Here is a 17,613-nt window from a genome sequence, read left to right as displayed (position 1 = left end):
TACAAGTGATAACTCTGGATTATGTGACAAAATTTATTCCCAAGAACACTTTGATGCCATAGGGAATATAATTTATACAGAGAAGAGGAAGAGGAGCAGGAAAGATGAAAGAACAGAAACCTGATTAAGCCAATAAAATGTTTTCCTTTAATTATACATTTTCATTTTGTGAACTTCTGTATACAAATTAATAAAAGCTGTTATCTTTTTCTGCCCCAACAAATGACCTACTGATGGTGAGGAACCATTTTAGTTTTGGCTTATTATTGTTGATTATTAGCATGTGCTTTAACACGTGGATATGTTTATTGCTTATTCTTATTTTTTTGTGATTCTTCAAAGACAGTTATTAGTTTTTTTTTTTTTGTAGATGGACACAGTATCTCTTATATATTTTTATGTGGTGCTGAGGATCAAATCCAGTGCCTCACACGTGCTAGGCAAGCACTCTACCACTGAGCCACAATCCCAGCCCATCAGTGACAGTTATTAAAACACAATGTGCCATCTCTTTCATAAAGCCTTCTAACTTCTATGTCTCAACCCATGCGAATTGCTCCCTTCTAAAACACAGTACTTACCAGGTGTGGAAGTGCTGTGGAAATGTTGCTAAGAAATCATATGTAATTGCAATGGAAAAGAAAGTGAAACTTTACAGAGACTATTCACATTGATGGTTAGTATAGTGTCACTTTGTATTTATGAACAAACAGGTTTTGGAACAGCCTTTTGGAACCTAACTTAACCTAAACTAGAAAACCTTTTGGGTCAGGAATCATCCTTGGTTATATTTTCTTACTGTATGTTTCTATATTGAGGATAATAGGTTCCTTATTATCAGAAGTACTTCATTCAAATTATTTATTTATTTATTTTTGAACCCTGGGAATACTGAGCCACATCCCCAGCCTTTGTTTTATATTTTATTTTGAGACAGGGTCTTGCTAATTTGCTTAGGATCTCACTAAATTGCTGAGGCTGGACTTGAACTTTTTTTTTTTTTTTTGCATCACTGGGGTGTGAACCCAGGGCCTTGTGCATGTTAGGCAAGCGCTCTACCACTGAGTTACTTCCCCAGCTCTGGACTTGAACTTGAGATCCTGCTGCCTCAGCCTCTGGAGTTAATGGGATTACAGGCCTGTGCCTGTCAAGTACTGTGTTTTTGAAGGGCGCAGTGCTTACAGGTTGAGGCACAGAAGTTTGGAGAGGCTTTGTGAAAGAAATGGTACATGAGTTGAGCATTGAAGAATGGAAAAGGTATGATGTAGTGCTGAGAGAGGGAGTGGTGTTCCAAGCATGGGTAATAATAGAAGTTGATAAGAGAGACACAAATGAATGTAGTTTGCGTGGAGGAACATGGAGAATAGTCCTATGAGGGCAGGATTGGGTTGTAGGATTAATTTAAGGGAAAAGATAGTACAAGTAATGTGTGTGCAAGGCCAAATATATGTCCCAAGTTTATATTATCTATGATCAATTTAAAATGAAAAAAATTCTCCTCTAAATATGGTGCATTGCTCAAAAACTACTGAATGTATTAAAAATACTTTTTCAGTGTTGGAATTGAACTCTTAAAAGGAGTAGAGCAGAGGGTAGTTGGAAACTACTGGGTTGGAACTGAGTTTAGTGAGTAAAAATCTGAATTAATTTATTAACTCTAATTTTGACTTCAATTTATGGAAGTCACAGTAATCTATGAGGATGCCTAGAACCTAGAATATATAGGAAATTGGTTTTACTGAAATTAGGAAATGGAGTACACTATTTTTCTAGCATATAGCTAGCTGTTTCAAGAAAACTGAATCACCATGTCAGGCTCATCCCCAAACTTGCCTGTTTAAAATTTTTAGGAAATTAGTGGCCATACTTTCCTTGGAGTCAACTTCTTTTGAAAATATTTGTATTAAAATGGTAAAGGCTATTTCAAAGAACTAGATATTATTTAATGTAATTTTAAAAAATATCTTTCTTTTTATGTCACATTTATGGCCATAACTATTTGATTCAATATTTAACAAAATTGTAGTAAATACCTAAATCAGTTTTCACTTTTTTTCTGTTAGTAGTGGTAACTTAAAAAAAATACATCTTTGCTAGGCATTTTTAAAGCATTTCTGTCTTCACTATGAAATTGTTTTTTTTGCTGTTAAGTTGCGTTTCTGTTTTTCTACTATTGTAAAGTGCAGTTCTTTGCATGTTCTAATTTGCCATGACGTGGTCAAGTGCTGTTTCCTTCCTGTTGCTTGCAGCCTTTTGCTAGAGATAAGAATACATTGTAGTGCATTAAAAAAGAAGCCACTGAAGAGGGGCTGTAAGCATGGTAACTCTTAAAACATTCTAATTATCAGAAGCCTTTTAAAGAACAGAAAAAGTAGGCTTTAATTTCTGCTTATTTTAAAAAGCTCTTAAAATGTTATTTACTAAACTTTAAATGTACTTGATTCTTAATTCTTAACATATTATTAGACCTAACAGGGATGCTGTCTGTTTCTATTAAAGGCAAAAATATACACAATATGCATTATGAAATAGAGCAGCAGTTCTGATATAGGTGGTTTGCTGGATTAGTAGAAAGCAGGAAATTGCTTGTATATCCTTTATCGTGGCTATAAACCTCATTATTGCTGGACTTTTTAATTTTTTGTTTTTTAATATTCAGTACTTTAACCTAAGTTTAACTGAGAGAAGGAGAAACTTCATTTTTAGTAATAAGGGGTGATCTTGGCAGAAATGAAGTCTTCAAAGAAATTTATGTCTAACTTAAATAAAAATAAGCCTAACAAAGACATAATTAGTCATGTTGATTTTTATTTGAAGATCAGCAGTAACAACAAAACGCTTTGGAAATACTGTGCTTTGGTTATATTTTAAATGGATGGCTGCTTTTTCACAACTAATTTAAGCTTTTGTTTTTCAGGCCAGGAAGCTTGAGAAAAGAAAAATTTCAGAAAAATTGCTTCTGTTTGCTTAGAATATCAATGAACCAAGAAAAATCGAAACACCTTCCTTAAAGATAACCTTGGTATACGGTAATTCACAAACTTGGCTGAGAAGTTTTACCCAAATTTCTCACTGGATTCTACGGCCTGATAACTTGAATCTGTTTGGAATTTTTCTCATGTGGATCTAAGGGGAATGCTTTATTATGGCTGCTGTTGTCCAACAAAACGACCTAGTATTTGAATTTGCTAGTAACGTCATGGAGGATGAACAACAGGTATGGGACCTGAAAAAAACTGAATTTTAATAAATTTGTTAGTTTTTTCATTTGTATCAGAAAATTACTTACTTTAAAAGATGGAGCTTTATTAAAGTCACAAAATTAGAATATTTGGAGGTAATATGATTTTAAATAATATTTATAACTGGATTCTTTTTTTCAAGCAGATGAAATAATGCCAGCAGTACATGATTGTACATCATTTCAGTGTAAAGCATGTGACAATGAGGAAGTTACTTAACTTCTCTAGATTTGAATTTCATCATTTATAGGGGGACTGAACTGAAGAATTTCTAAATTGGCTTTCATTGAATTTATACATGACGTGCAAATAATGAGTTAGATTCAGTTTACTAGGAAAAATATTTTGAGAACCAGTGGGTCTAAAATATGCCTAATATGACTGATTTATATGTTAAATAAGCCTAATCCTGACTACTTAAACAGGCCAATTATAATGTCATGCTTTTGTTCTACAAACATGGCTACTACAAATCCTAAAATTGATTTTTAATTTTGGTCAGGACATGATAATTTCTTAGCTGTTTGTAGTGTTCACTGAAGTGGCAGAATAAAAAGTTTATAAATAAACCTAAAAGAGGTGATAATTTGAATTAGCTTATCTAAAGAGCAAGATGAGCTTCAGCTAGGTAGAAAAATAGTTTGAGGGACAGAATTGCCTGGCTCCGATTAAAAATGTATTAATAGTGATTTGGATTTAATCTAGAGATAATAGAAAAATCATTTTAGGAGAAGAAAGTGTTTTGAATTTGTTTTAAGACAGGATGTTTGTATATATTAAGGTTTGAAGACAGTGTGTTTACTGTGCCATCTCTTAGAAAAGATCCTGTGATAGATTCTAGGCTTGATGTGGTGAGGTTTGATCTCGGGATGTGGTAGCAGAGGACAGAGGCCTTAGCCACTCATTGGTGTGTTCTAGTGCAGTAGCTTTGACATTGTTTTAACCATGAGAAATGCATTTGACATTGTAGTGTCATATTTATACATGCATATATGTAGCTATAAAAAAGTTTTGCAAAAAATACTTATATACCTGTGTGTATAAAGCACTTTGTTTATCTTATAAACATATCTGTGTTAATGGTGCTGTTAGCTTTATATCAGCATATACAAATATCTATTTCTTTTTTTTAATGTGATGCTGAGGTGTTGAACCCAGAGCCTCATGCATGCCAAGTATGTGATCTTGCTGAACTACATTTCCAGCCCTGTATTTTATTAAGTTATTAATTTTCAGTGGACAGAATGAATCTGTCCAATGTTAGTTTGGGGCAGGTATTATCCAAGGACTTTTCAGATATTAACCATATGAGGTAAATACTAATGTTCTCATTTTACAGTGAGGAAATTGAAACATGAAGAGATTAAATGACTTTCTCAGAATCATATAGCTAGCAAATAGTGGTGCTACAACTTGAACCTCTAGCAGTTTGACTTTCACTAATGATGTCATATTTTCTTGGAGTGATACATGACAATCTTACTGTATTATAATCATTGCCCAAATATTTTAAACTATTGGCCAGGTTCAGAGTTTTTCTCATGTACAATCATAAGCATAGCAAAGACTTAACTGCTTCACATGAGGTTAGAACCAGTGGTAATTGGCTTTATCTGACCTATGGTTCTACCTCCTTGTTTATTTGCTAGTTAGTTTTTTGTTTTTTATGTTTTTGGTACTGGAGATTGAACCCAGGGGCACTTAACCACTGAGCCACAACCTCAACCCCTTTTCATTTTATTTTGAGACAGGGTCTAGCTAAGGTTTCTTAGGGACTTACTAAGTTGCTGAGGCTGGCCTTGAACTTTCAGTCTTCCTGCCTCCGTCTCTCAAATTGCTGGAATTACAGGTGTGTACCACAACACACAGTTTGTTTTTAATATAAAAGTAATCACTTGCTATTTATAAAAGAAGTCACCTAATATAAAAATATATAAAACAGTGGAAATCTCTCTTCACCCTTACTCCTTAATCTTTTTTTTTTAAAGAGAGAGAGAGAGAATATTTTTAATATTTATTTTTCAGTTTTCGGTGGACACAACATCTTTATTTTATTTTTATGTGGTGCTGAGGATCGAATCCAGCGCCCTGCACATGCCAGGCGAGCCCCGTGCACAGGCGAGTGTTACCGCTTTAGCCACATCCCCAGCCCCTCCTTAATTCTTTTTTCCTCCCTAGAAGAAACTAGTATGAACTAGTTGTGGGTTTTATATACCTACAAAACTACACGCAGAATTTATTTTTAAGATATAGATGACATTATCCTAAATGTATTTTGTGACTTGTTTTCACTTAATGTATGATAAAATATTATATGTGTGTGTTGATTGGTTCTGTATTATTTTTCTATACTATGAATGTTTATTTCACCAGTCTTTGATAATGGCTGTATTTCAATATTATATACATTATATACAATATTATATATAGTACTGCAGTGAAAATTCTTATTCAGGGAGGCAGTAAACCCTATCTAGTGGTAGTAGTGGTTAAGAGCTCAGGTATTGGAGTCAGAATTCCTGGGTTAAATATTGGCTCCACTCTTTACTACTTGTGTGATCTTGGGCAATTTCCTTAACCTTTCTGTGCTTTGGTTTTCTTATCTACAAAATAGGAATGAAAATTATAGAACCTAAATTGTATTGTAGTTTTGTTATGAGAATTAAATGAGTTGATACTTACAAAGAGCTCTTAGAATTTACACATAGCTAATATTTACTGAGCAGTATCATTCTCTCATGTGTCTATGTATATATTACAGACTTCAGGTTTGAACTTACTAATATATTCTGTTTCATTGAGCTATTTTTTATTGTACCAGTATCACTTAAAATAATGTGACATTATATTTGCTGTCTATGGGATACTCACCCCTGAATTGAGATCTTGTATGAATTTTAGAATCAGCTTATAAGTTACATAAAAACTCTGTTGGGATTTTAACTTTTCAAAATAAAATATTTGTCTTTTAAAAATAATTCATTCTGTTTTATGATTCAGTATTGCTTGATTGGTTGGTTGTTTATAAAATCACTGTTGAAAGGCACCAGATTAGAATTTCCTGTTTTCAATATTGGTCTGTGGTTGTATAATGACACTGTTAATGTCTATTTGCCAGCACATTGATCATTTTCTCTCACATAAGTTTGTACTGTTTTCAAAACTGTTTTGGAATTTTTTTAGGTAGAGATAGTGGTAGGGGGACAGGTGTTGGAAAGGGAAACATGAAACACTGTTGATTCTGACATTTAAAATTCTATACTAAGCTTTTTTGTACTGGGGATTGAATCCAAGGTTGCTTAACCACTGAGCCATATCCCCAGCCAACCCTTTTTATGTTTTATTTAGAGACAGGGTCTGGATAAGTTGATGAGAGCTTGCTAAGTTGCTGAGGCTGGCTTTGAACTCACTATCCTCCTGGCAGCCTCCTAAGCTTCTGGGATTTCAGGTGTGGGCCACCCTGCCCAGCTGCTCTTGCTATTCTTAACTGAGGGATATTTCTAGCTGGAAATGAAATTCTTGCACTGATGTGGGAGAACGTCAGTATTGAAATTCAGTGTACTTTGATGTGAAAGTGCTTTGGTTTGAGTTCATTAAATAGGTATGTTTGCCTGGTGAATGTAGGAAAATAAGGAAACTGAAATAAGGAAACTGAAAATAAGGAAGCTTTGGATACAAGTTTCTAATAGAAGTAAACATGACAGTACACAAATATTTCAGAAGCTAATTTAATGAAAAATACCTCATAGCTTAATATTTTTTATATATTATTGACATATTATGTTTCTTCAGTTTTTGTTTTTTTCTTTTTTTAAATAACTGATAATCAGTTCATTAAAATAGCTGACTTAGGCACTGCAATGGGGACTTCAGCCTCCATTTCTGCCTTGATACTGATGGAAGTAATCTTCTTAACAATCTTGGACTGTGCAAGTTAGTTAGTCACTTATGGATTCTCATCTGGAAATGATCCCATGTTTTAGGACCTTCACCACAAGGTGTTTTTAAAAGTAGACAGGAAATAGGAAAGACAGAAATTAATCTGACTTGTCTTTCCTAACTTTCCTATGTACTTACATAAGTACACCTCAGTGAATCTTTGTCATGTACAAATGAACGTAGGTTTTAAGGTGAAAGAAGAATTATTATGACATGCAGAACAAATATTTTTGATAGATTCTTATCACAATATAAGAAGGTAGTTTTAGGACTTTGTTTCTCAAGTTATAAATTGACTTGCCGTGACTGTTGTTTCCTAGAGGTTAAAGGGTAACTTTGAACCTCCTACTTTGTGCATTTTTTAGCAAGATGCCCAGTGATTTTTTTTTTATGCATTGTTTGGGAATCACTACTCAACATAACAATAGAAGTAAAATCAAAGTGCTGGGGTCACAGAGAATGGAGGCATTTACTGACTGCATTGGGATTTGGGGAAAGCTTCACTATGAAAGTTGCATTTGACCTAGATCTTGAAGGGTAATCAGTTTATTCTGCAGATGAACAAGGTGAGGTGTTGCAGAGAAGCAGGTTTCTCGTGATTGCGTAGTCAATCCAAATACCTTTAGAAGCTTTTCATAGTGTGCCATGCTCTTATTTCTTATACTACATGTTTTTGCCAGTCTACTGTATGATTTCCCCAAATGCTTGCTTCCTCACTGATCAGGAATGATCTCCCACATTTTATACTTGTGGCATGTTTAAATCCTAATTGTCTTTCAGTATTTTGAAACAAAACCCACTTTTTCCAGATACTCATCCTAAAACAAATCCTTTAGGATGATCCTATTATTCCTATTACACTTATTGTAGTGTCATCCATTTGGCATGATAAAAAAATCTGTTTTATTAAAAAAAATAAAACTTATCTGTTGATCAAATGATTTGGGATATATATGTGGTCAGTTATAGTTCTTATCATGTCAGAAGATCTTTGATGAGAAGTGATAACTTACTCTACAACTTTCTTGACTATAGTATATGTTGTCTTCTGTTTTACCACTGAGTTACATCCCTAGTCCTTTTTATTTTGAGCTCCTCTAACTTTTTTTTTTTTAAAACATACATTGTTTTTTAGTTGTAGTTGCACACAATACCTTTATTTATATGTGGTACTAAGGATCTAACCCAGAGCCTCACACACTCTCTACCACTGAGCCACAACCCCAGCCCCTCCTCTAGCTTTATATTTATAGTACACATTTTCTTGGGACATATTGTTCATATTCTCATTTTGTGCAATATTGTTATTTCTCTGTGATTTCAAGACCAGAAACAGATATTCATAGACTCTTTTTAAAATTTTTTATAATTAGTTATACATGATAGCAGAATACATTTTGACTCATTGTACACAAATGGAGCACAATTTTTCATTTCTCTGGTTGTACACACTGCAGTCTCATACCATTTGTGCAATCATACACGTACATAGAGTAATAATGTCTGTCTCATTCCACCATCTTTCCTACCTCCTCACTCCCTCCGCTCCCCTCCCCTCACTCTCATCTGCCCAATCCAAAGTCCCTCCATTCTTCCCTTACCCTCCTTTACCTTTTTGGATCAGTATCCACTTATCAGAGAAAACATTTGGCCTTTAGTATTTTGGGATTGGCTTACTTCGATTGGCATGATATTCTTCAGCCTCATCCAATTACCTGCAAATGCCATAATTTCATTCTTCTTTATGGCTGAATAATATTCCATTGTGTATATATACCACATTTTCTTTATCCATTCATCTATTGAAGGGCATCTAGGTTGGTTCCACAGTTTAGCTATTGAGAATCGAGCCACAATAAACATTTATGTGACCGTGTCACTGTAGTATACTGATTTTAAGTCCTTGGATATAGACCGATGTTATGGTTTAGATGTGGTGTCCACCAAAAGCTCACATGTGAGACAATGCAAGAAGGTTTGGAGGAGAAATGATTGAGTTACACCTTTAGCCTAATCAGTTAATCTCTGATGGGATTAATGGAGTGGTGACTGAAGTGGAAGGGTGTGGCTAGATGAGGTGGGAGTTGGGGTGTGGTTTTGGTATATACATTTGTATCTGGCAAGTGGATTCTCTCTCTGCTTCTTGATCCACCATGATGTGAGCTGCTTCCTTCTGCCACGCTCTCCAGCCATGATGACCAATGGAATTGTCTGTCGACCTCTGAAACCATGAGCTCTCAAAAAAACTTTTCCTCTTCTACAGTTGTACTGGTTGGGTCTTTAAGTCATAGCAGTGAGAAAGTTGACTAAAACAACCGAGGAGTGGGATAGCTGGATCAAATGATGGTTCCATTCCAAGTTTTCTAAGGAATATCCATACTGCTTTCCAGAGTGGCTGCATCAGTTTTCAGTTCCACCAGCAATGAATTAGTGTACCTTTCCCCCACATCCTTGCCAACACTTAATTGTTGCTTGTATTCTTGATAATTGCCATTGTGAGATGAAATCTTAGAATAGTTTTTTAAAATTTTTTTATATATTTGTTTTGTAGTTGTAGATGGACATCCGCTTTATTTTATTTATTTTCGTATGTGGTGCTGAGGTTCGAACCCAGAGCCTCACACATACTAGGCAAGCATTCTGGCACTGAGCCACACCCTCAGTCCCCTTAGAATAGTTATTTTTTTATTATTTATTTTTTGTACACAATGACTTTATTTTGTTAATATTTTATGTGATGCTGCGGATTGAACCCAGGTCCTCACATCAGCTAGGCAAGTGCTCTACCACTAAGCCACAACCCCAGCCCCTAGAATAGTTTTGATTTGCATTTCTCTAATTGGTAGTTGTTTGACAGTTTTTCATATATTCGTTGATCAATTGTATAGCTTCTTTGTTTTGGGTACTGGGGATTGAAACAAAAGTGTCTGCTCAGTTACTTAGACCGTTTATTGATTGGGTTGTTTTTTTGGTGTTAAGTTTCTTGAGTTCTTTATATATCCTGGAGAATAGTGCTCTGTCTATGCATGTAGTAAAGATTTTCTCCCATCCTGTAGGCTCTCTCTTCACATTGTTTCCTTTGCTGAGACGAAGCTTTTTAGTTTGAATTCATCATATTTATTGATTCTTGGTTTTATTTCTTGCACTTACGGAGTCTTGTTAAGGAAGTCATGTCCTAAGCTGACATGATGACGATTTGGGCCTGCTTTTTCTTCTGTTAGGCACAGTCTCTGGTCTAATTCCTAAGTCCTTGATCTATTTTGAGTTGAGTTTTGTGCAGGGTGAAAGATAGCGATTTAATTTCATTTTGCTGCATATGGATTTCCCGTTTTCCCAGCACCATTTTGTTGAAGATGCAATCTTTTCTCCAATGTATGTTTTTGGCGCCTTTGCCTAATATGAGATAAATGTATTTATGTGGGTTTGTCTCTGTGTCCTCTAATCTGTACCATTGTTCTACAAGTCTATTTTGGTGCCAATATCATGAACTCTTTTTTTATAATATTGGACACTGTTCTGTTGTACATGTTTAGTGAATAACACCTCACTTTTACAAATTGTTATTGAGGGGTAGGGATGTAGCATGGGCAAAGTCCTGGATTGGATCCCAAGTACCACTTAAAAAACATTTATTGAAAATGTAATTAAAATAGTTTTTCTGATTTCATTATTATTACTATTAGAAAAACTAATATCCTTATAGTGTTTCCCTCTTTCTTAGGAAACTGGAGTAGAATATTTTTTTCTTTCTTCGCTTCCTTTCTACCCCCACTCCCCGTATTGGGGAGTGAACCCAGGGGTTCTCTACCACTGAGCTACACCCCCTGCTAATTTTATTTTTCATTTTGAGACAGAGTCTTGCTAATTTCCTGAGACTGGCCCTCAGATTCATGACCTTCAATTTACATGTTTGAGAGTGTGAAAATGTATAGAGTATAGATCATAAAAACCTGCTATTTTTTCAAGACAGGAGTATAAGATTTTTAAAAGTCAGAGACCAAGGTTTCCTCATAAAAAAGAAGGAATGTCAACTCCTAGTGCTCTGTGTATAATTTGTTTAGCACCAGAGATGTGGAAGGCTGGAAGCTGGAAAGATGCTATTAATATGTATAAGGATACAGTGGGATATTTACATAAAATTCCAGGTTCTAACTTGGTTGCTTTCTTTTTAAAATCTTAGCAGACCAGATTTATCAAATCCCTAAACTGGGTCATTTGAAATAAAACATACAGAGGTTCCTTGTTTCTATTCTGTATATTTTAGCTTGATTACTTTTGAGAAAGTCTGACTTGTATCTTGCTTATAGCCCTCTTAAGGTTAAGTGAAGGGACAACCCTGTTGTGGTCTAGCATTTGGCCTGTGTTCTTTCCCTGCCAACTTTGGAAGTAAAGAAGATAATTGTTACTGTGAAAAGAAGTGGTAAGGGGAGTAGGAACTTAGTATCATCCCTTCCCAGTCATTAATAGAGGCAAATAATGAAAAATGTCCTAAAAATGAATCTAGATGAGATTATTTCAAAAGATAGCATATAGACTTGTGTGGTGGACTCCAGAAATATTCACATATGAATTTTAGTAGGTAATATTTACTGAGCATTTTATCCTGGTACTGTGCTATGTCTTGTATAAGAATTATCCTATGTAATTCTAAGCGAGTCTAAGAGAGTGAGGTACTCTCATTCTCATTTTACAAAAAAATTAATTAAGGCCAGAGAAGGGAAGTTACTTGCCTGCAATAGCATAGTTACTAAAGGAAAAAGCTTGGAGCTGTTTTTTTCTTTTCTTTCTTTCTTTTTCTTTTTCTTCTTCTTCTTTTTTTTTTTTTAACATTCAGAGCCAGAACTTTAGATATTAAAGTTACCTTAAAGTAAACTCTAAGGTACCTGGTAAAAAGCTGGGAAATGTAACCCAGCCTGAGCCTTCAATCATTATTTGAATAATACTAGCCAGTGTGACATGTAAGGGGTGAAAAAGTAATTTCAAATGTGAGGAAATTATTTCACTCAGCATTTTAGTGGGGGGAAAAAGCATTATTCATTCTAGTTAATTATAGGTCGATAAGCAAACTATTGCAGTACTACTCATCTACTTAAAATGTACAATTCTGCCAGGTGTGATGGTGTATACCTGTGATCCAAGAGGGGAGGTTGAGGCAAGAGGATCACACGATGGAGACCAGGCCAGGTGATTTAGAAGACCCTGACTCAATATAAAAATACTTTTAAGAGGGCTGAGGATGTAACTCAGTGATAGAGCTCTGGCCTAGCATGCATGAAACCCTGGGGTCAGCAAAATAGATAAATACAATAAATAAATATCAGTGGTTTCAGTGGTTTTAGTCCATACACATAGTTGTGTGTCTATCACCATATTAAATTTTAGAACATTTTATCATCCCCCAAATAAATCTGAATACATTAGCAGTCAGTATCCTATTTCTTCCTTTTCCCAACCCCTGAGAACTATGAATCTACTTTCTATTTCTATATATTTCCTATAAATGAAATCATATAATATGTACTGTCTTGTGACTGGCTTCTTTCACTTAAGCATTAATGTTTTGAAGGATCATCTGTGTTGTACTGTGTGTCAGTACTTCAGCCTTTGAATTGATGAATAATAATTCATTGTATGATTATATCATGTTGACTCTATTCATTCTGTTTACTTTTCAAAAGGGCACACTTTAAAAAAAATGAGATTCATGGTGGTAAATTTTCTCTTGGAAATGGAATTGGCAACCTCAGTTCTCTCAGAAGGTACTCAGTTGCTTAGAACATCATTGCTGGGTAAATCAATAGTAATTCTGTTTGTTGCTTGGTGCAATGGTGAGTACCTGTAATCCCAGTGGTTTAGGAGAGTAAGGCTCCAGAAGGTTTGCAAGCTCAAAGCCACCCTTAGCAATTTAGCACCCTGTCTCGAAATTAAAAAAGGGCTGGAGATATGGCTTAGTGGTTGAGTGCACCTGAGTTCAATCTCTGACACCCACCCCTGAAAAAAAGTAATTCTATTCTTATTTCTAAATATGCTGTTTTATTTTGTAAAAAGCTTCCCTTAGGGCTGGGGATATCACTCACATGCACAAGGCCCTGGGTTCGATCCTGAGCCCTATAAATAAATAAATAAATAAATAAATAGCTTCCCTTAAACATTTGAAACCTTTGATATTTCTTAGTTTTGCTATATGACTTGAATTTTTTTTATCTTTCCATTTCTTTTAAAGATTTTTCAAAATTTTTATTTATACATGACAATGGAATGTATTTTGGCAGAATACACATACATAGGGTATAACTTACTCTATTTAGGTTCCTACTCTTGTGGTCATGTATGATGTGGAGTTACCCTGGTTGTGTATACAAAATAAAGGCTGGAAAGTTATGACCAATTAATTCTATTTAGAATTTACTCTTTAATATTTCCTACTTAATATTTCCTAATCCCCTCTTTTACCCTCTCCTTCGTTTCCCTTTGTCTAACCCAATGGACTATTATTCTTCCCCCTTTCCACCCTCCCTTGTTATGGGTTAGCATCCACAAATCAGAGAGAACATTTGGCTTTTGTTTTTTGGGGGATAGGCTTATTTCACTTAGCATGATATTCTCCAGTTGTATCCATTTACTGGCAAATACCATAATTTCATTCTTCTTTATGACTGAGTAATATTCCATTATGTATATATACTACATTTTCTTTATCCATTTATCCCTTGAAGGACACCTAGGCTGTTTCCATATCTTGGCTATTGTGAGTTGAGGTGCTATAAACAAGGATGTGGCTGTATCACTATAGTATGCTGCTGTTAAGTCCTTTGGGTGTCTACCAAGGAGTGGGATAACTGGGTTAAATGGTGGTTCCATTCCAAGTTTTCTAAGAAATCTCCATACTGCTTTCCATAGTGGTTGCATCACTTTGCAGTCCCACCAACAATGTATTAGAGTACCTTTCTCACATAATCAAGAACATGTACAGAGCTCATACTGATTGGGAAAAAATCTTCACCATCAGTACCTCAGATAAGGCATAATTTCCAGGATATACAAAGAATTCAGAAAACTTAACACCAGAAAAATAAATAACCCAGTCAATAAATGGGAAAAGGAACTAAACAAACACTTCATAATAGAAAAAATATGAATGGTCAAAATATATATGAAAAAATTTTCTACATCTCTAGTAATTAGAGAAATTCAAATTAAAATTACACTGAGATTCCATCTCACTCCAGTCAGAACAGCAGTTATAAAGAATACAAGTAACAGTCATCTTCTTTCCAATCAATACAGCAGATGTAGGATAAGCAGTTACATAAAACAGTATCATCAGCTTTTTAAAAAAGGTCATCTTCAATATTGTTTTGTTGGTATTTATGAAAATGATGTCCTTTGATTTAGTGAAGTAAGAAGAAAACTGTTAATGGTTTGAGTGTGAGTTTAAGAAAATGATCTTCTCATAATAGTTATCATATATTTAATAATGTTAGCCACTGCTACGTAAGTTAGCATGCCTGACACTAAAGAAGTTAGGAAGCAGGTAGGAATCCCTCCCACCTTCTCTTCCTCACCTCCTTGTAAATTTCTCAATATTAGGGGAATTCTTCTTTTGAAAAATTGTTAAGAAATTGTTACTGAAAAAGCTACATTATGATTTGACTAGTAAAAACATTGTAAGTTTTTTAACTTTATTTTTTACACAAATGGAGCACAACTCTTTTATTTCTCTGGCTGTACATGATGTGGTTACACACCATTCGTGCAATCAAACCCATACATGGGGTAATATTGTCTCTATCATTCTGTCATCTCCCCCTCATACCCTCCAGCCCCTCTCTCCTCTCTGCTCAGTCCAAAGTTCCTCCCTTTTTCCCTTACCCGCTGCCCATTATGGATCAGCATCCACTTATCAGAGAAATCATTTAATGTTTGTTTTTTTGGGATTGGCTTACTTTGCTTAGCATGATATTCTCCAGTTCTGTCCATTTATCCCATAACTGCCATAATTTCATTCTTTTTTAAGGCTGAGTAGTATTCTGTTGTGTATATACACCACAGTTTTGTGAGGTTGTCTTTTTAACCTGTGCCCATTTAATGTGACATTCAGAGAAGGTAGTGGAAGTATGAGATAGGACCAGGTAACTTAGCAAGGTGGTGTGAAGCCTGAAGTTAGGGGAGAAGTTTCTGTCCTAAAAGGTGGTGTTTTGTATGACACTTTGAGGTTTTATTATATTTTAATTTATGAATTTTATGAACTTTATTTATGAACTTTATTTATGAAATTTATGAACTTTATTCTGCGGCAAGGGAAAAGGGAAAAACAACATTTATAACAGATTTCATTTTCCTGTTGGAAGGCAACTGGTGGGAAGCTCAAGTAACTCTGCTTTCCTTCTTCTTGTTTTCTACCTCATCATATAACACATTTAGAAATAATTTAGTATCCGAAGGCTTAGCTGTGAGGTGTTTTTTTTTGAAAAGTGATTGACTAATGTGCACCCAGTCTATCTAAAACTGTTATAATATTGAATGCTGAAAATTGATGTTTCTGGTCAGTCAAGAGCATGTGTGGTATCTACAGAGCATCAGTTTGGCTAGCTGTGTGACTTTTAACTATTTTTTTCCTCTCTAATATCAATGCAGAGCCTTGCTAAATTGCAAAGGCTGCCCTCAAACTTGAAATCCTTCTTCTTCAGCCTCCATAGTTGCTAGAATTAGAGGTGTGTGTCATTATGCCTGGCTGCTAGACAAGTTTTAAATATAACTGAATTTTATTTTTTCTATCAAAGATAAAAAAATACCTCCTACTATTAAGAGTATTAAATATTTTTGTAAAGCATTTACCAATAACTGGTCAAAGGAGATATAGTCAGTATATGTGGCAGATGCTATTTGTGCTGTAGTCATGATGTTAATGAACTAAGTTGAATCAAGAAATGACATTTGTTACCTTGATCTTTGTACTTTATATTACCCAGTTGTTTGGGGATAAGTAAGGTCATGAAGGTGATTTTTGTGATTTCGATACCAATCGTACAAATTCATTCAGCTTTTTTTTTTCTTTGTTAATTGGGAATGGTGGCTTGATTCTAGAATAAGCCAATAAATGGTTGCTTAGAATTTTAAAAATCTGGCAGCTTTACTCTCTAGGAGAACTCTTTCCTTTTACATTGTAGCATTTTGTTTGGTTTGACATGGTTTGACCTGGTATTGATTAGTTTTTTTTTTTTTTTTTTTGAGTAACTTAAATTTACGTCATTGCCTATGATCTGCTAGTGTGACTTTTTCATTCTCGAAAAGCTCTGATGAAGCTAAACTGTCTGTATTCAGGAATATCTTGTGCTCAGTACATATAAGATTCTTGTCAAAGGCCTTTTTAAAAAAAAAAGAAAAGAAAAGCAGAAAATGCCCTATTATGATTTTATTTGAATTCTTAGAGTTATATAGATTTTGCATGTTTAAGTTATCATTCTTATGGTGACTGTTGTGATGTTTATTTACTTAGTTCATAAGTAAACATTTAAATCTGGTTTAAATTTAATATCTCCCCACCTGCCTCAATCGACCTGCCTACTTTACCTCATAACTGATTTTGTTCACATATAGTCAGACATATGCACAACTCACCAATATATTTAACTTTTAAAGTTGACACTCCAATAAGAAAACAAATATAATTTTCATTGACTTCTCTCTCTCTCTCTCTCTCTCTCTTTGATACAGGGGATTGAACTCTGGGGCACTTGACCACTAAGCCACATCCCCAGCCCTATTTTTGTATTTTATTTAGAGGCAGGGTCTCACTGAGTTGCTTAGCGCCTAGCTTTTGCTGAGGCTGGCTTTGAACACTCCATCCTTCTGCCTCAGCCTCTTGAGCTGCTGGGACTCTTTTGCTTTTTGATGCATTGTCAAATTTATCCTGGATAAAAAATGAAAAATCTGTGCAAAGACCAAAGAAAGTCATTTGTCATGAAAGAGAGACACTAGGATTAAACTTTGTTTAAACAATTCCGCAGGAATTTACATTGAGATTCCAAATGTTATCTTGGGGAAATCTGGAGAAAGGTCCATTTACTTAGACTTTTGTACTTTTTTTTAAATAGTTGTAGATGGACAACATGTCTTTATTTGTTTAGTTTTTTATGCGGTGCTAAGGATCTAACCCAGTACCTCACACATGCTAGGCAAGTGCTCGGCCACTGAGCTACAGTCCCAGTCCACCTTTGTACTTTTTGATTGTGCTGTGCAAGAGAGAAGCCACACTTCTTCAGAAATACTCATCTATGAGCCAACGGAAGAAAAACATAACTTGTTTAAGCTGTGGCTCTGAATACAGTGTTCACAGCTTAAACCTGAAGATAACTATCCCTATAATTTTTTAAAACTCAAGCTTTAATTGAGATGAAACTTTGATTATGACAAGGATCCAGTACTTGTA

The 17,613-nt window shown here is 34.8% G+C and overlaps 1 protein-coding gene across 6 annotated transcripts in view; it reads left to right on the top strand.

Annotated features, from left to right (window-relative positions):
* Elf1 (E74 like ETS transcription factor 1) overlaps positions 1–17,613 on the top strand; it is a 103,068-nt gene that overhangs the window by 48,171 nt on the left and 37,284 nt on the right. For 4 of the 6 annotated variants that reach the window (XM_076872661.1, XM_076872660.1, XM_076872656.1 and 1 more), the window contains exon 2: positions 2,918–3,217. In XM_076872661.1, the coding sequence (XP_076728776.1) occupies positions 3,146–3,217 (72 nt within the window). In that variant the 5' untranslated portion in view covers positions 2,918–3,145. Of the gene's footprint in view, positions 1–2,280; positions 2,372–2,917; positions 3,218–17,613 lie in introns of those variants that run through there. The other 2 variants (XM_076872658.1, XM_076872659.1) reach the window with 2 other exon arrangements.

This window comes from Callospermophilus lateralis, chromosome 12 (genome assembly GCF_048772815.1).
Source record: "Callospermophilus lateralis isolate mCalLat2 chromosome 12, mCalLat2.hap1, whole genome shotgun sequence".
Taxonomy (NCBI): domain Eukaryota; kingdom Metazoa; phylum Chordata; class Mammalia; order Rodentia; family Sciuridae; genus Callospermophilus; species Callospermophilus lateralis.
Note: the sequence above shows the minus strand (reverse complement) of the source record. Positions and strands in the feature narration are given on the sequence as shown.